At 34.8% G+C, this 19210-nt stretch overlaps 4 protein-coding genes across 4 annotated transcripts; 2 read left to right on the plus strand and 2 right to left on the minus strand.

The window, feature by feature from the left end:
* Positions 1-367: 367 nt before the first annotated feature.
* On the minus strand, positions 368-4527 carry LOC101888259 (sodium channel protein Nach). Its single transcript, XM_011294955.3, has 8 exons — positions 3522-4527; positions 2589-2786; positions 1258-1779; positions 1038-1192; positions 906-971; positions 760-851; positions 605-710; positions 368-542 (listed from the first exon to the last, which is right to left on the minus strand). The coding sequence occupies exons 1-8, from the start codon at positions 4223-4225 to the stop codon at positions 436-438; spliced, it is 1950 nt and encodes a 649-aa protein (XP_011293257.1). The 5' UTR covers positions 4226-4527; the 3' UTR covers positions 368-435.
* Positions 4528-6177: 1650 nt separating this feature from the next.
* Positions 6178-7627, minus strand: LOC101899015 (uncharacterized). The gene is made up of 4 exons (XM_005185210.4): positions 7097-7627; positions 6967-7035; positions 6554-6900; positions 6178-6493 (listed from the first exon to the last, which is right to left on the minus strand). Exons 1-4 carry the CDS (start codon positions 7480-7482, stop codon positions 6312-6314), a joined length of 984 nt encoding a protein of 327 aa, XP_005185267.1. The 5' UTR covers positions 7483-7627; the 3' UTR covers positions 6178-6311.
* Positions 7628-9433: 1806 nt separating this feature from the next.
* On the plus strand, positions 9434-13729 carry LOC101899186 (integral membrane protein GPR180). Its single transcript, XM_005185211.4, has 6 exons — positions 9434-10171; positions 11525-11957; positions 12021-12164; positions 12226-12296; positions 12360-12649; positions 12715-13729. The coding sequence occupies exons 1-6, from the start codon at positions 9684-9686 to the stop codon at positions 12936-12938; spliced, it is 1650 nt and encodes a 549-aa protein (XP_005185268.1). The 5' UTR covers positions 9434-9683; the 3' UTR covers positions 12939-13729.
* On the plus strand, positions 13688-16254 carry LOC131800406 (gustatory and pheromone receptor 39a-like). The gene is made up of 2 exons (XM_059119257.1): positions 13688-15016; positions 15083-16254. Exons 1-2 carry the CDS (start codon positions 13688-13690, stop codon positions 15236-15238), a joined length of 1485 nt encoding a protein of 494 aa, XP_058975240.1. The 3' UTR covers positions 15239-16254.
* Positions 16255-19210: the final 2956 nt, after the last annotated feature.

A 19210-nucleotide genomic window follows, 5' to 3' on the forward strand; every position in this document is an offset into this window, starting at 1 on the left:
TGAAAAGCCTATTTAAACTAATGTAGCCTACAAAATTCAAAGGCCACCCTCTTTAAAGTGGTGGGTGTAGGATGCTCATCAAGGTAATCATTTTTCTCAATGCTGGTTTTTTCTGGTTAAAGGTATCCAGAAAATTGATAAAATTTAAATAATTTGGCTACTGACATGCTCAAAAGTTTTCAAAACATTATCGCAATTTTCTAATCCCCAACCCTAATGTTTCCACCAAATTTAGGTCTGTAATTTATACAAATCTCAGAATTTTCGCTTGTCAAATATGTCATTGTTTCTGTAATAAGGGCAGACTAGATAATGCGCATATTAAGCTGATAGCAACTAGTCAATTACAATAATTAAGTTCCTGGAATACAACAACAATCACAACAGTGACACACATATATTTATTTCAATACAAAGCAATTGAAAGCAATAAATTTAAGAAAATAGTTTCCTTGCCAATCTTATGGTAAAATAGAAAATCACTTCAGTAAAACTCAGAGCGCTGCAACCCAAAAAGAAGCCCACTAGACCGCCAATATAAACTGTCAGAGAAAATAAAAATGTCATTATGACTTCCTTAATGGATCTGGAACAAAACAATTACCCAATACATCGGCAAAGGAAAAGAGGACATCACGGCGCAATTGCATTTTGGGATAATCTATAATACCCCACTGGAGATTGGCTCCCAGGAACCAAACACGGGAACGCTGAAATCGCCAGCAATTAGATAAATCGTATAACAGGAAAACTACTTACATAAGATTGGACAAAGAAGTTGGAGTCATCACAATTAGCCAGGCAATCGCAATTGATTTTATGCTTAATCGATTTTAGGGATATCATTTCATCTAAAATTAAATTTGCAATAAAAAAAATTATGACTTTCTTACATCACCACTTACTTTTCAAACTAGCCACACAGGCCAGACCCTGCAGACCACAAATGGGTAGAACTCGGCCATTTCTTACTAGAAATACGATCCAAATACAAAAATAATTTCTTGTATATGCAAACTGCTAAGAGATTTACTCACAGCGATTCCGATAGAAATGTGGCACACAGTTACATACTTTCAAGGCCAAAAACATGCGGCACTCGGCCATGCACATGCCGAAGCTATAAACGGGAACGGTCAGCATATTCTCGGCCTCATAGATGAAACGGCATTTTCGTTGTTTGGTGGAGAATCTGCAAACAAAACAATAAACCCTATTTTACCCCATCCAAAAAGAATAAAATTTCTCAATACTTACGCTTTACCCGCTTCTGCTGTATAAATCTCCAGTGCAATCAATTCCACTGTGGTATAATCGGTCTCTGGAAATGTGTAACGCTGTTTTGTTATGCTCGGTATATCGCCAGAGCTATGAAAGAACACATCGTAAGCCGTTGAGAGATTAATAATTTGTGCATAGATTTCTCCATCCAATGGATGGACTGTCACTCTCGCACCATGATGTAAAAGATTCCATTGTTTACTCTTCCAATATTCATAGGAATTATAACGGGCCACCAAACTATTCACCGAATGACAAGTACCAAATTCCGTTTGTGTTTCATAGATGAACATTTTCACTGCCGCACCGCTGCTTATCTCCGGTTCGAAATGCCATTTCAGTTCATAGAGCAAGTCGAGATATTGATCGCTCTCAATGCCATACGAATTGTTCAGCGGCAGTTGATCAATATTTTCATAGGATAGATGTGCTAATTTATCAATAAAAACCTTGAAGCCCTCCTTGTCTTCTTCACTGACAAATATATCGGGATTGGATCTAGCATTGGTGAAATTTTTTAGGAAAATGCATAAAAAAGATAAATACGGGCGTTACTTATGCGGTGCCATCTGATACTGTTTCTTTTTTCGCAAATGTTCTGAAGCTTCATTGTACAACTTTTCTGTCTCTTTTTAGTTTACCTTATTAAATTACTCAAAGATTTTGAATGTCTAAAACAATTTAAAGGGCCTCGGGACCGAAATACTTATTTTAAAGCATACCAAATAAAACCCCTTCTTTGTATCCCCTTCGCGGTGTTAAACAATTCATATTAATTATATTAGTTATCATTGCTTCATTCAGTCAATGGATTTACTTGTTTCCACAGCTACTACCTACAATTTATAAATCTATCTCATCACTAGAAATCATAAAGCGCGTGTAATTTTGATAATTAAAACAGTTATCAGGAAAAACACACATTTCCATTTAATGTCACTTTAATAACATCCAGTCAATGCCATGCATTTTCAATTGAATTTCATTTTACATTCATAGTCCACTGGTCACATGCCCTTCAAAAAGCTTTGCTATATATCCATCGCCTACCTACCATGCCAAAAAAGATAAAATAAGCTAGCTTATAAAAACCTATAAATTTTAATCCACTCTCAATTGGGTAGCTGCATTGTGGTTGGTATTGTGGCCATGCTGGCTAGAGGACAAACTATCAAACAAAGTCATTGCAGCCGCCGCCGCCACCACTACAGTCATACACGACCAACCACATGATCTACAATGGTTTTGGTTTGGAGTGGAATGCAAGCCCCCAGACCACAATGCTTCCAACGCAGTTACATACTTACATTATATACTCCTCGACTTTAAGCTCATCGATGCGTTTGTGGGGGCACACAGTCAGTGATGGAAAGCTGGTGTTCCAAACCAATTTATTACGATCCATTGAGATAACCATTGGTGATGTTTGGAAACGTTGCCAGGTGCGACGGCTAAGCGATATAATGCTAAATATTGCCACACAGATGAAGGCAAACCACAATGTCCTAAAAAGAGAGAACGACAGTAAAAAAATACACACATGAGAAAATCGATTGGTCAATACCCAACCATTTGTTACCCCATGCATATGGTCAAAATGTAAATTTAACAATGACGGACAAATGTAATTCGAATTTAAAACAAGATAAAGTAATGTTGGCCTTGTTGTAATAATTTCTCCTGCAATACATTATTTTCAGGAATTTGCATATGATCAAATCGTTAATAAATGCTTAAAACCTAAAGCTGTTTATGTATCCATGGAAATTAATCAGCTTAACAGGCTCTCGTTAAACACTAAGCCACGTGAAGTTTTTGTTTCTATTTGCATAAATCTTTTTAAACATAATTAACTAATGAATATATGTACATACATATATGTCAGGATATGTATCATTTTGTATTGACAGATTTACCTATTTACACAGTTATGGTATATAAGTGAAAATACAAGTGTAGAGTAAGTGTAATGTAGAAGACATAATATTTCTACATAAAATCTCCGTAATGCAGCTATGCCAATCGCCTATCTTCTTAAGAACTGTACATTTGTATTTGCACAACCAACATTACCAATATTAATATTATTCAAAAATTCTATTCTCAAAAATTTACAACTATACTGACTGGCATTGGCTTGTTATTACTAAGTAGTTTTTCATATGAAAAGCCTATATTTTCCCTCAATCGTTATCGAAACATCAAAAGCGATTCGTACATATTTGTACGACTAAACCTACCTTTCTAAGAAATTTAATCCCATTTTCGCCAAATAGCCAAAACCATGAATTGAAGAGTTCTGCAGAAATTCGATAATAAACGAATGTGCCTTTGCCAATAAGCCGGTTCGACAGCCAGAGTCGCTTTGTTTGTCATCAGCTGCTGCAAGGACATCCTCCTCAACGGCATCATTATGAAGAAATGGCATTTTTGTTTTAGCGTCACGGTAATTGTTGACGTTTTCGTTGGTTTTAGTCTTCTCATGGTGGCCCATCCATAAAGGAGGTCGTCGTATGCGCCTTGCCGTTGTTATGTTGTGGTGATGGATGTTACCGATGTTGGTGGGGCTGTTGTCACCATCGTCAGCAACAACAGCATGGTTTAAAAGCGGCAACTCTTGTCGTTTGGCTTGTCTCTGATTAAGAATTGTCTCATTTGGTGCTAGTCGTTTTTCGCAGGGCTTAACATGCACAACATCCCGGTGCTGAAATTTGACTTTACTGTTGCCAGGAAACTGTTGATTCTTCAAAGACAATGAGTTGGTGTGGGATTTCTCTACAGATGAGCTGTTGGTAGTGATGGTGGTGGCTCTATGTTCTTGAGGTTCCCTTTGTTGTTGCAGTAATTTCACGCTCGATGTTAAAGTCAAATCATCGTCAATGTTGCCATTATTTTCACCTGGTTTCTGTTGAGTATTAAACATGGCCTTGCACAATTTCGGCATGGTGCGAGAAAAAATTAAATAGTGGACAACTTAATGTAGCAACTGCCGAAAAAGAACTGAAATTCTAAAACACAATGTATATACTGGACTGAACTCTTAATGATTTTTGATTCAACATGTTCATAGTATATCGCCTGTGAAACCAAACACCTGTATGGTTTCATATTATGAAAATCTTATGATAAAATCTCATCTACGGACTGACATTAAAAACACAAAAGTTGAATAATGTTTGTGAAGTATGTAAAAACTACGAACGGACAACGTTCAGGCCAAACTATTTAAACAAGAGATTCCTAAAACCTTAAACGTTTTCAAGTAATTGTTTTTATTTTTACTACAATTCAACAGAAATAAAACTCTCCATCCTAGAAAAAGCCTACTTCAATTTATTTTTTTTTTGCCTCCCATTAGCTGGCATACAAAGTAAATTGCTTTCATCTTTGATATCTCTTTCTCTCCCTCTTTCTGCTTGTCCTGCATACACAAACCATATGACTATTATCTTTGGCGATTTAATTTTCGTTGATTGTCCTGCCATAAGCTGCTCCTCCATAAAAAATGACAACATCATTGTTTTCCCGCCCATTACATTTAATGATGTTTGTTGTTAAACTATCATTACAACAACCTCTTCTCCAAAGGATTTTCATTTATTTTTAATCAAACTTTATGGATTATTGCAATATTCTTTCTGTAATAAAAAGGATTTCACAATGAACCAAACCAGTAACAAGAACAACTACAACCACGACACAGGCAGCAAAATGGACTACGATGACGACTGTGCCGCACATACATACATGTACAGGACCATCAACAATCCTTTAGAGCTATCCGGCAATAATGAAACGCGAATTTTCTGTGCAAAAACAACTCAACGAACCCTGTTTGGTTAAGTTGTCTTTATGACCGAACGAATCGACAATGAACATTTACTTTAAACCCGCTCTCTTCATTATCATTATTTAATTAACATATAAAAAGAACCGAAGACTGGTACTTACTGGTGGTACTCGTGCATTTTAACAAAGCAAGGATGAAAAAACTTCATCCTCGAACCAAAGAAAAACGCAAAGGGAGAGTAGCTGTAATTACAGAAGCATTAATTGTTAAATATTTTGTGAGATGGGCCTGAACGAGTTTCTCTAATTCAATAATCATAAAAGAAAAAGTATTATTTTATTTATTTACTTTTATTTTAAGTTATTAATCAAAAATGTTAATGAGTTAGAGGTTCAAATATACATCTATCTGCATTTCGAAGTTTATCACGGGTATTAATCTTATTTCTGATACTGCGATTATAACTATCACTATATCCTACAAACCATAGGACTTTGTGATCATTCACTGCCAGTGTCATGCCATTGGGTAAGATCTATTATTTTTTATAAATTTTTTTCTTAGTAATAACCGATTTCAGTATTGTCCACACTTCTTTTGCTACAGAAACCGCAAAAAAGCAATGAAATGTGATTGTTATTTACACTTCAGAATAATATATTTATATATTCATTACTTACTTTTATCAGGATATTGTAGATTTAAAAATTCTACATTCAGTAAACCACAATTCTATACGCAAACAACATTTAATTATATTTTATATGGACCTACATAGAAAGAATTGTGTCTTATGTAAAAGAAATGGAAGCAATATAAATCACTGTGATTGGAGACTTGAGAATAAAATAATATGCTTTGAATGATTCATGACATTACTGTGAATTTATAAAAATGTGAAGAGCGTCGGTGAATTGTGTATCCTCGGAGGTATGTAAGTAGTGTGGCTTCGATGTAAATCCAATAAATCCAATAAATTGAAAGACCTATTTGTACTAAAATATGCCATAATAGGAAATGAAGAGACATATATCTATAGAATCTATTTAGAATTATTTTGTTTTTTTTTTTTCTTGTATTTTAAAATAGTCTTGTAAGGCTCTTAATTTACTAGTGTACATTTAAAACTATATTTGTGGGGCATATTACAATAAAGTCGACTAACAACATTGAAAACAAATAAAAATAAAAAGCCAATAAAAACTATAAAATTGCAAGTCTTTTTGTATACGTCAACATATCATGCTCTTCTTAGCTTAGAATGTAATGACATTTCTTTCAGCGATTTTGGTTTGCATTTTCTTTGTGGCCTGCTCAATGACTTCTCCTTGGTATTTGGAGTACTGCTGTTTTCTTCAAGAAAATTCTCAGTTGCTGAACCATTTAAGAAAATATCCTGTGTAGCACTTCGATCGCTTTCACCTGCATACAAAATAAAAATAAAGGAATGAGAAACTAAGTAAATGGTGCGGCATAACTTACAGTCATTAGAGAACATCGGCAAGGACGATGAGAATGAATACACTTTCCCTGAACGTGTGTAGTGTCGTTCTTCATCAACTTCAGTATCATTCTCAATATGGTTTTGCGTACCTGGCGGTTCTCTATATCTGCCTCTGGCTACAGTAACATGTTCTCTCCGTTTTGGTGACGACCCAACTCTATTTGTTGATTGATTTATTGTATTCGTCACATCTCCCAAAGCCTGAACATCTGGCGTTGTAGCCTCTGCCTCATTGTCGTTCGTGTCGTTAGTAGTGTCAGCGGTGCAGGCCAACGACATGTTCGCCATGTATTCACTTATATCTCTCTGCGTTGTCTCGGTAATGCTAAATAATAAAAATGATAAAAAATAATTAAAAAATGTGATATATTTAAAGAAGGTTGATACGTACAATTCTTCAGTGTCTGGATTGGGTCCACTTTCAATTTCTTCCATAATTATTCCCATTTCTTCCTCATTTCTGTAAATAATTTTATTTATTAAATTTGACCAAGTTCTAAATTCAATGAACATTTTCTGACCGACTTTCTTCCTGTATTTCTTGTACCTCAGCTGGAGAACGAACTGGCGATGTAGAGTTAAAAGATCTAGGGGTTTGAATCACAGAACTGGACCGTCTTGCCTGTTCCGCCAAAAGTGTACTTTGCCTACCACTGGGTACTGGCTGGGCCCCATTTTTAAAATATGCCAACAGAGGAGATTCGGGGTCTAAAATTTCCAACTGATCTTGGAAGAAGGTTTTCAAAAGTGAAGAGCATCTTGTTTTCATTTTGATAACAGTTGTCTCCGCCTCAAACAATTGTGCTTTCAGACGAACTATCTCAGTATGATATTCCGACATGACCGTCCTCATTGACCGGACCTCTTCCACCAATTCCTTGTTTAATGCCTTATAGTGACTTTCCATATTGCATCGATTTTATTCTGAGAACTTAGGAGGCAGAGCTATGGCCAATTGTAAAACCGCCGCGAAAAGAAAATTTCAAAATTTATTTTCATTTGTTTTCAAGGAAAAATGGCTTCTGGTTGTTGTTGGAATACTTATGGTAGATGGTAGTCGGTACATAAACATTGTCGTAAGTTGAATTAGTTCCTTAAGTAAAGTAGACGTAACGTGTATGTGATGTGACTAATAAATGACGTGTCGTACAAAAAAGTTGTATGTACTACAAACGGGTAGATTCCATGTAACAATGAAGCATGGTAGAAAAATACAGGTAGATGCATCAACGCTTGGGAGCATTGATATGTCAAAAATTTTTAAATTTCTTTTCAAATATAAGTATATTTTTATATGTTTTCATATACGACGTTTTTCGGAGTATATTATAATACTCGTTTTTCAACAATTTTTACAAATTTTAATAAGTTTTCTACAAAATTTTCAATTCTAAATTTGCTTTGACAGTTCATTGTCCCAGCAGCTGTGTCGATGCGTCTACCTATGTTCTTCTACCATGCATTGAAGGCAATATAGGCTAACTTGAAAAAGGTTGCACGTAACGAGGTCTACCTGTAGGGATTGTAATGTCAGAATTACTATCAAAACAAATGCAACTTGTTGCATTGATTTTGAATGAATAGTTAAAAACGCGAAAACTGATTAAAAGGTCATACTTTATTTTTAAAATCATGTTCTAATATCTCTACATGTTTATTTCGTTACAAAAATCGAAAATGTTTTCCTTGCATACGTTGAGATAGGCATTATTTTGTTTATTATATTATTGTATTATTATTTTCTGCCCACCTTGATTTCATTGTACCATGGGCAAATTGTCTTCCTAAATTTTAACTTTACAAAAAACTAGAAAAAAACTGTAATTTTAATTAGAAACAATACTGGGGAGAATAATACATTTTTGCTGTTTCACTCATAATATATATATTGTATTTGATACAGCCTGGACCGTAGTAGAATCAATACAAGGTAGAAAAGGAAGGTTAAACTTGAAGCACAGCCTTGAGGCTAGATCTATGTAATTTTAAAGTTACTAATAACTAATAGATCAAGTTTTCTTGTTTAATACATTTTAGTACTAGGTTGGGTTGGAAGGGCATTGGTCGGTCACAGCCAAAAATCGCATTATCATCTGTATCATGTAAAATAAAAAAAAAACAATAGTTTGAAAGTCTATTTTACACAGTAATGCTAGGAACACAATTGGAGCGAACGACGAATGTCGCCCTACGCGGCGACAAAATGAGCCGCGAAAATTCGTCGTATGGAACACAATACCGACGAAATTATAAATCAGCTGATGAAGTTGTTTACTTTTTGCTCATTTGTTGACTACAATGAATTATACAAGAACACATAATTCTTTACGTTCTCTATTATAATTTCACTTATGTCCATCTTCTCTATTATAAATTCACTGATAAATACAATACTGATACACAAATAAATAAACAAATTAATTATGTTTTTTTTATACGAGTAACAGATAGTAGAGTGACCATAACAAATTTTAAAGTAAAAAGTTACTTTCTTTACTAAAACACATAAAATTCGTACAAGTATGGCCACCTTGTACTGTTTTGTTCGCCGGTCGCCGGCGCATGAAATAGAAATAAAGCTAATTGAGTTCGCGGCGACCGACGAAATTTTCGCCGGTGTCGTGATTGTGTGCACTTCCATATACACATATGTGTTTTATTTTTGACGACGAACATACGCCGCGAAAAAATTCGTCGTTCGCTCCAATTGTGTTCCTAGCATAAGACTGTAGAGTTTTCTCGGTTCCTTGTTTTCTAGTTCCTTTCAAGTTGTTTAACTATTCTGCTTTTGATATGCTTATGTGACTTCTACATGTTGACATGTCACTTCAAAGTAACCGTTTCTTTTCGATTTTGCAACGCCTACAGTATTTGTCGTTTTTCGATCTATAGATCCTTATTACACAAGTTAATGCCAAAGAATACTTGAAAGAATAATTGAAATTTTAAACAAAAAACAGTAAAAATACGTGTGTGTGCTTAAACAAATGTTCAGAAAAAAGAAGCGATTTAAACACTAGTCAAAGCCGGTCGTTAAGATTTTTAATGAGAAAGTGAAAAGAAAAATAAGTGAAAGGTGGCAAAAGAAGAGAAAAGAAAGGAAAATATATGAATATGAAAGGGAGGACTCAAATCCACATATGTATGTTGATGTGGTTGTGTTGGACCGTGGATGCCACACACTTGCAGGGGTCCTTTGATACACAGGATTTCTTTAAATTTCTCGTGAAATTCGGTTTTCAGAAAGCAGAGTCTCACCGTCCTCAGGACTCTTTCGGTTACATATATGGCAATATCACATCCGACAATGAGTTTCATCAGCCAGTGACTCTTGTCGTACTGGACAAATCAACGTTTGTCGACTTCTATCACAATCGCAGTTTGAGCATCTACGGTCGCGAGTTGGCATGTCAACATATGTTCAAAAACATCCAGTACTTGGCTTACGATCCGGATTGTAACGCCCATGGTAAACGCGATTTTCTTAGACGAGTGCCATGCCCAAAGGGCCAGTTATGCCAGGATGAAGACGCACCCAGTAATGTCGTTGCAGGACATCAATTTACCTATGTCATCAGTGAAGTCTCGCAGCCAAGGTTTGTTTGATTTTATTATTACTTGTGGCCTTGAGTGTCAACGAAGAGGGCGGTATGGGTGGCGTTGGAGGTAGCTAGATACGATTTGCCAATTGGCAAATGCAATTTTGGGGGTCATTTGGGTTATTTGTCTGTTAATGTTTCTCAGTCTGATCAATATTATTGTGGCGTGTTAGAATTTAATTTCCAACCCCCCACGTGTCCCAAAAAATCAAGAAGACGACAGCGAGCCCTAAGATAAGATAAGAAATGTTTGTGTCTGATCTTAAGTGACAGGTTGAGATTTAATGGCTTCCGAAGATTGTTGGTATAAGAATTTGGAAAACTTCTTCTTTGCACTTTAAGTTGTTATTAAAATATTTTTACTATAGGATGTTAGATACATTTCTATACGAGTGTATTTTACTTAGTAAAAATTTGTTATTACGTATTTTCTGGATATTCAAATTCAAAACAACAATAAACATATAGGTATATGTTTTTTTTTAAATATCATATAATAAATCTTTCGTATAAAATTCAAATATATACCTACTCAAAATTGATTCGATATGCTTTCTATTATAGAAAGCTGCCAAAGCTGGAAGCTTCCACGGATACTGTGTTGTGTGATACTATTGTCGCGCTGCACAGATCAAGATACCAAAGTATAGTAAAGCACATAGGCTCCATGTCGTTTATTTACATTTCATTCTGTGGTACTTGTATCGAAATTTAGCACCACCCTTAACTTGCCAGATCCTCACTCGTATTACTTTCTCTGGTCTTTGTGTCTCTTGTTATTTTACAATGTTTTATATTTATCTGGTACGAAAAAAAAAAACGTTTCTATTTGCGGAAGGAGAATTTCGTATGAAAAAAAAAACAGATGTTTTGCAGAACCATAAACAAGCAACGACCGATGTCGTTGGCAAGTTGTCAGTGACCAAAAATGAACCAGGTAGTTAGGTTCGTTCCTATCTAAACCTGTGTGTTATCGGTTATGATGAGTTTTATATCTAGATACTTCATTGTTTATCACACTCACATTTGGAAAATTCTCAAGTAGAAACCCTCTGACTCATGTCAGCCATATTTGCATAGATATTATATTCATTGTCGTGATTGCTAATAAAAAACTATAAAAGATCGTCGTTAGTAACCTTGAAGTCATATTAAAACTGACAACATCAAGGCAGTTTTCCACGCACTACTTTTCAATTTTTCTTTACTATCTTAAATAATTGTCCCGGCAATTGGGGATGCATTTTTGGTTTTTGATTAACTTAAAAGCCCCAATTGATATATTGCTTAATACCCCTTGCGATTTAATATTTTTCTTACATTTCTGAAATAAAAACATTTTTATTATAGGTTTTGGTATATGGCCATTGTGGCCTGTTATCGCAATCGAACAACGTGTCAATGGCACGCATATGATACCCTAACAGCGCCAGCATCGTTTTTAAATAACAGTATTTCGGTATTGCACTATGACATTCATGTTGTAAATGGCCATCCCAACAATTCAGACGATCATCCCCTTACATATGAGTTCTCCTTCGATCAACAGAATCTTTTAGAAATGTATTTAATATTCCTGTTGGTTTACATTGTTCTACTGCCCATGCAAATTTACGCGGTGCGTTTGCAGAAACATCCTGTCACAAAGTTGTTTACAATCAGTTTGCTAAGTGAGTTCGTAAGTTTAGTATTAATAACATCCCATCTGATCAAATATGCCAGCAATGGCAAAGGATTGCCAAATTTGCAGACATCCGGAGACATTTTAGATATTGTTAGTAGGGTAAGTGTGAATAGTGCCAACAAGTTCTTCTCAGTAGTATGCCTCTTTCAATTTTCCCTATAGACCACATTTATGTTAATACTGCTACTGCTAGCCAAGGGATGGGCTGTAACACGTCAACAAATAAGTCGCACCGGTTGGATTATATTGATGAGTATATGGGTGCCCTATTGTGCTTTTCATGTGTTCCTCTACTACTGGAATAGAGTAAGTTTGTGTATTTTCCATGCATTACAAATTTGTATAATTTTATTATTCATGAATATAGACGGAAGTTGATATAATTTCCGATGTGGACGAGTATCAAACTTGGCCTGGTTGGATAGTTCTTATATTACGGTAAATATAAATTACTTTGCTGTTTTAGATAATAAATTTATTCTAATATTTTCCTATATATAGCACCACATTCATGTTATGGTTCCTGTACGAACTACGCAATACCATGAAATATGAACATTCATCTAAAAAACTAGATTTCCTTTTACATCTGGGAGCATCCAGTCTGGTGTGGTTTATTTATCTTCCGATAGTGGCCATAGTAGCATTACAAGTGAGCCCCATGTGGCGCTATAAATTATTATTGGGTATAACAAATTCAGCTGATTGTTTGGCATATTGTGTTATGACAGGACTCTTGTGGCCAAATAGATCTGGACAGTATTTGCTTTTGACAGGCTCAAAATACGCAGGTATGTAAAAAATCGAACTTTTTCCGAACAACTCATTTACTGATTGAATACCTTTGTTTCACTAGGTATGGATGAACTAGACGAATTCAATGAAGCCCCACACATTGTGCGGGAACGTGAGAGAAGGCAAAATTCTATCGACAATCCCGTGGTGGTGGTTACGAATGCCACCAGCAATCATTCAACGAATCGGCCAAATGGTGACGCCTGCGCGGATCTTTTAGAAGCAGAAGACTTGGACGCGGAACTTCTAACAGACCTTAATAAGAATAGTCATATTGTGGCATAAGAAGTGCCACACCGTATTTAGGACGTATGTTTAAACTGCGCAATTACTACTGAATAGTGCTTATGATAATGGTTTTTATTATTGTATTGTGCGCACACCTCATACACAATACACAGAAATACAATAGTTGAAAATCTTTTTGTATAAGCATTTGCCAAATGCTAAGATAACAGAGTGATAATCTTGTTTATAACCTGAGAGTTTCTTTCAATTATTATTTGTGTAATTCATATAATGTATACATAGTAACATTAGCGATATTAATTAATTATAATATAACATAAGCAACGAATGTTTTTTTTTTTTTTAAGTTCCAACATTCTACTTTAGCAACAATGTAAAATATCTTTGTATCTAGACTCTTTTCATTTTTGTTCATTCATTTGATTCGATAAATATGTCATTCGCGGTTTCTTTAAAATTCGTTAATGAACGTACATTCAAATTATAGCCATTATTTTTGTGATTTATGAAATGAGACACACAAAACAAAAACAAAGCAAAAAATACTTTATTGTTAATTATTAATCTTTGTATATTTTTCTAAGAAAATATCATTGAATATGTTATATTTAAGTAACACAACAACAACAACATAACACAACATTACAAAACGAAACGCTGCATACATTCATTAGTTTTTAGTGTATATTTCTATTTAAGATCTAAAAGATTTAAATATTTTAAATTGGATAATAGTGTCAAGATGATGTGACAGCTTTTGATCAATCATGTCATATAAATTTTAAATGAACAAAAAAAAAAACAATTATAGAACTGAATTAATATCACTGGCAATGTATTTTCTTTTAGTTGTAAGCTACCAAAATATGGAATGTAACCAGAATAAGCTTGACAACTTTATAGCCGCTTGTGTTCCAACGATTTTCATTACGGCTAACCACAAGAAAGTATATATTCTTAGTTATGCTGTCAAATATGTATTAATAATTAATTTGATGCACGTGTGTGTTTGTTATCGTGAATATCTTCCTTTAATGCGTCCAACAACAAATAAAGTTGACGGCGTTTTCAGCGTAGCAAGAGTTATTAACAAATTAGTAATGTCACAACCAACATCGTTAACACTTAACCCTATTCTCAAATTTTGTTTTTATGTGGTTGTATTCATCACTCAACTGTTTGGTCTATTGAATTTGCCCTTCAACTTTAAGACAAAGCGTTTCTCACAAAAGGGAATTTACAACAGGATTTATTGTGGCATTCTTCACTTACTTTATTGTGGATTTTTACCCTTTGCTGCCACCTCACCCGTTACCGACAATGCCGCCTACAAGAAGGCATCGTTTTATGTCATTTTAAACTATGCCATTACCATTTTGAGATTACCAGCATTATTTTTCACCCTATGGGGAGTGTGGTGGCATAGCAAAAATCTTTACTGTGTGATTCAAGACTTTGAAAAATTGCGCTTGGAGAATTTCCATAATTTGAAGGAATCGAAACGATACCAGATACTCAAAAAGAACGATCGGTTGGTGTGGTCAAAAATCCTAACAACAATGAGTGTGATGATCATGTTCTACTTTCGAATATTTATGTTTGCCAAAGAACCCTCACTGAGTTTTATTTTGTTGTCCATTTATTTCGGCTGTTTGGAGTGTTTAACTATTTACACCATAAATTTCTTTTTCTGTGGCATTTGTTATGCCAATTGTGCGCTACATTATGTCAAAGAGATATTGGATGAACTCGAAGGAGATTCAATTTCATTTAGAATACATCGCCTTTCCCAAGTGTTTGGAGATATTTGCAAGACTACTAAGAACTTGTTTATCATTTTCCAATGGCAAATATTGTCCATAATGTTGGCAGCAATGATTGCGCTGATTGCCTTATTCTTCAACTTGATAATCCTGTGGTTTACATCGCCGAGGATATTTCAAATTCCTGTGATAATTTTAACTCTGCAAGCAGCCTTTATAAATATGGGAGAGATTTTTGTAACGGCATATGTATTGAATGACATGAAGGAGTGCCTGAAGGATATACAGAGAGTTCTGATGGAACTCACATGGAAATGTGATTTTTTCAACAACAAGGAGTTGGATAATGTTGTGAGTATTGAACGTGTTTTTTAGAGTTTTGTAACAATCAATAAATATTTTGGATTTCCATTTTAGATGGATATGTTTTCGCTGCACCTCTGTGTTCGTGCACCTCAAGCTAATCTCTGTGGATTCTTTGATTTTGATATGCGTATAGCTATTAAATTCTTACAAGCCATGCTGATACATTTGATATTGTTGGTGCAATTTCATTTCAGACACATGGTGTAGAATTGTGTGAAGTAGAAAAAGTAAAGAGTCGATTTGGTGTCTATAAAGAAGAGAGTTTTATAAATCGGGAGTCTATAAGTCAGAGCATATATAACGTCAAAAATGTGAACGGTAGTACTTTCAGAGTTTTGTATAAATTGTTCTATCTATGCAAGGTTTCTCCAGTAACATTTAATAAACTCTCCGTATGCAACTTTTCAAAATTTCACTCTCATGTTCCTATTTTTTCTGTACTTTTGGGTAAAAAGACGACATCCCGTAAAATGGGGTAAAAATTGTTACAATAAATCGAATAAAACGATACAACAAATAGCTTTACTCTTTTTATACCCTCAGCCAGTGGCTAGAGAGGGTATATATAAATTGATATGGTCAAAGCGTGCCTAGTCGAAATAACGGTTTTAGACCCTAGGTCTCTTTGGACAAAATCCGTATCAGGACATTTGGAGTTGATCTGGCGTTGTCCGTCCGTCTGTCTGTCTAGTGCGCGCGATAACTTTCGAAGGGAGAATCCGATTTGGTCCAAACTTTGTACATCGTAACATTTTTGTCAAACTTAGATCGAGTTCGGAGATGGCCAATATCGGTCCACTCCTTCTGGTATCCCAACAAAAAAGTCAAAATTTAAAAAAAAAAAAAAAAAATCTGCACCGAAAGAGGAACGATGATCCGATTTTTCTCCAACTTTGCAAATCCTAATATTTGCATCAGTGCTAAGTCAGGTGCGAAAATGGACAATATCGGTTCACTCCATCAAGTACCTCCCCCACAAAGGGTCAAGATTTTGAATAATTACAACTCTCATAAAATGTGATGAAAGAGTAAATTGTCTTCAAATTTTCCACACCCAAGGTCTGGTGAGAAGATGGAATATCTCGGCCCAATCCTTCTGGGACCTCCCCAACAAAAGGTCGAAGTTTTCAAAAAATATATTTTCTGCACAGAAATAGATTTTGCTACAGCTTTGCAAAATCTAATATTTGCATCCATGCTAGATCAAGGGCAAAAATGGATAATATCGGTCCACTTCATGAAGTGTTTTTTAGTAAATAATTTGCAAAAATGGTTAAATTTGAAGATTTTTTCCACTTAAAGGAACAAGGTTAGGGTTAGGGCAGCTGTTTTTTGTGATACAAAAAACAAAAGGCTATCTCCATCTATTGAATAATTATATATTATTTTAATTTTTCGTTTTTGACTTTTTTACATGGTTGTGTGAATGAATAAATGACATAAGAAGCTTTCGAAAGCGCCATCTGTTGTAAAGTTTTGTCGGCAACACTTGTTTATTTTATTACCGTGCAGATGGCAACCTTTTGGCTGGGCGAACAACACGATTTGGGCAAATTTGCTGAATGAAGGAACCTACCAAGTAAAAATTGTTGCCATAAAAATATCCTGGTATTTTTCCCTAACTTTGTCATTCTTGTAGATTGTGAATAAAATAAATAAAGGTTAAGCTGCATGACATAACTAGATGTCGCTGTTTATATAAATATGTATATATTACATCCAAGTTTCTTAGAATGTGTAAATTCAAATCCGCGAAAAAACATTAAATTTCCAAAATATTCATGTGTTGCTATTGTTTTAAAGTGTTTCTGAAATATGTAATTTTAACAACTAAATTGTCCTTAGTTTTTTCTTCTTATTTAGCAATAGAATATACTTAATTTTAAAAGTGAATACAAGTAAAATTAGTTACAAATTTCAAGAATATGATGCATTGGTTTAAATGCTTAAACATTGCTTTTATTAAAGCACAGCGCATACATACAAATACCATCCCACACTAATACAAGGGGGGAAAAGGAAACCAAATCACAATTATAATTGATTTCCCCGAACAAAAAAAGCAACAACATATTTGTCAGGGAATTCGAATCCTATATCAACATGGGAATATATGAATTATCCTGATGAATAAGGAAACAAAACATAATTTCATTCTGGGACATAATTTGGCCAGAAGAAGAACACAAACAACACCAACAACAATACACTGTCTATTTGCACAGCCAATTAGTTGTTACGAGAAAAACAAAAATAGCAGATTGCTTACGTAAGTGTTCGTGTTTGCGTGTGTGTTAGTGCGTGCGTGTGTATGTGTCTATGTGTTTGTGTCAGATAATGGATAAGCCACTTTCATACACAGATATCGTTAGACGACAACTTTTAGCAACAGTTGATGGGTATAAAAATAACTCTGGGGAAAATTGCCACTACATAAAGACATCATTAAGGCCAATGTACTTCCATATCGATATATTAGGATGGACTCCTTATCACATCACAAAAAAGAGGAAAACTACGATGGAGTTGGGATTCAAATTATTTGCAAGGGAAGGAAACGCAGTTTACTATATTTTCTTACAAAGAAAGCTTTGAATCTAAGGCAAACATAAATAGCTGCACATTTGAAAATGCCGAAAATTTGTCAAAATCTGGTTCGAACAGGGCTTCTTCACGTAGATAACGAGATGCTTCGACAGTAAAGAAATATTAAGAAATCAAACATAGGCAATCTGTTTCTTTAATAAAAATGAAAGATCTGAATATGCTATAATTCCGATTTTCCTTCTAATATTGCTCTGCGTATTTCAGATGAATTTGTGGAAGCAAAGTAAACAACATTTTTATACCCTCAGCCATATGGTTAGAAAGGATATATATCATTTGATGCTGCCAAAACGTGACTCATCGAAGTAACATCGTTATATTTTCGTCATACTTAGATCGAGTTCGTAGATGGGCAATATCGGTCCACTTCTTCTGGTACCTCCCTCACAAAAGTCTAAATTTTCAAAGAAAATAATTTACTGCACAGAAAGAGAAAACAGGATCCGATTTTGGTACAACATTGCAAATCCTAATATTTGCGTCAGTGCTAGGTCGATGCGAAAATGGACAATATCAGTCCACTCCATCAAGTACCTCCCCCACAAAAATTTGTCAAAATTTTGAATAACTATAACTCTTATAAAAAATGTTGTAAAAGTTCGATTGTCTTCAAATTACAAACATCACAATATTTTTATTAACCCAAGGTATGTTGTGAAGGTGGAATATGTCGGTCCACTCCTTCTGGTACATCTTCCACAAAGAGTCAGAATTTTGAATAACAAAAAAAAGATTATAAAATCCGAAATAAGCATCCGGTTCACTTCATATTTCACGCATCCCATTATTTCTACTAACACAAGATCTGTTGTGAAGATGGGCTATATCGACCCACTTCTACTGGTACCTCCACCACAAGGGGTCAGAATTTGGAATTGCCTTAAAAGCTAGAAAAACGAGAAATAAGCCTCCGATTCTCTTCAAATTTCACACATCTCAATGTTTTTACTAACAAAAGATCTGCTGTGAAGATGGGATATATCGGTCCACTCCTTGTGGTAGCTTCCCTACAAAGGGTCAATATTTTGAGTATCAATCAAGCTCATAAAATGGGAAATTTACATCCGATTCCTTTCAGACTTAGTAGTATTAATATTTCCATCAACACAAGATCGATTTTCTTAAAATTTTGCCCGTACCAATATTTTTATGTATATTCGATGCAGTGTGAAGATGGAATACTTCGGTCCGCAATATTTGTTGCCTCACATATATTTCCACAGTTTTCAAAAATTTGCACATATTTCATGTAAAGTTTGAAAGTAGTCGATATAGTCCAAATCTGGCACATTGTAATATTTATATCAGTCTTAGGTCAGATACGAAATGGTCAATATTGGCCAAGTACTTCGAGTAATAATAATAACTGAATGCTGGGGATATACCTTTGTCGACAAACCCTACTGATACTGTTTCACTTTTTTTTTTTTTTTGCAAATCAAGTCAAATTTTGTTTCTGCAAATTACTCTATTTCTTTACAATGCTCCGATCCATCCCATTATTAGCGTTTAATTGTTTTAACATGCAAACCTCACGTATTTAGAGTATGTGCCGGCTTGCATATGCTCCCC

Source organism: Musca domestica, unplaced genomic scaffold, assembly GCF_030504385.1.
Source record: "Musca domestica strain aabys unplaced genomic scaffold, Musca_domestica.polishedcontigs.V.1.1 141, whole genome shotgun sequence".
NCBI lineage: Eukaryota > Metazoa > Arthropoda > Insecta > Diptera > Muscidae > Musca > Musca domestica.

Coding starts and splice junctions, on each gene's coding strand:
- LOC101888259 (XM_011294955.3), bottom strand. CDS start 4,225: ATGCCGAAATTGTGCAAGGCCATGTTTAATACTCAACAGAAACCAGGT. Junction 2,787..3,521: donor GGATTAAATTTCTTAGAAAG/GTAGGTTTAGTC, acceptor CTCTCTTTTTAG/GACATTGTGGTTTGCCTTCA. Junction 852..905: donor CTGTGTGGCTAGTTTGAAAA/GTAAGTGGTGAT, acceptor ATTTAATTTTAG/ATGAAATGATATCCCTAAAA.
- LOC101899015 (XM_005185210.4), bottom strand. CDS start 7,482: ATGGAAAGTCACTATAAGGCATTAAACAAGGAATTGGTGGAAGAGGTC. Junction 7,036..7,096: donor GAAATACAGGAAGAAAGTCG/GTCAGAAAATGT, acceptor AATTATTTACAG/AAATGAGGAAGAAATGGGAA. Junction 6,901..6,966: donor AATCCAGACACTGAAGAATT/GTACGTATCAAC, acceptor TTTATTATTTAG/CATTACCGAGACAACGCAGA.
- LOC101899186 (XM_005185211.4), top strand. CDS start 9,684: ATGAATATGAAAGGGAGGACTCAAATCCACATATGTATGTTGATGTGG. Junction 10,172..11,524: donor AGTGAAGTCTCGCAGCCAAG/GTTTGTTTGATT, acceptor TTTTTATTATAG/GTTTTGGTATATGGCCATTG. Junction 11,958..12,020: donor TTTTAGATATTGTTAGTAGG/GTAAGTGTGAAT, acceptor TTTTCCCTATAG/ACCACATTTATGTTAATACT.
- LOC131800406 (XM_059119257.1), top strand. CDS start 13,688: ATGAACAAAAAAAAAAACAATTATAGAACTGAATTAATATCACTGGCA. Junction 15,017..15,082: donor ACAAGGAGTTGGATAATGTT/GTGAGTATTGAA, acceptor TTTCCATTTTAG/ATGGATATGTTTTCGCTGCA.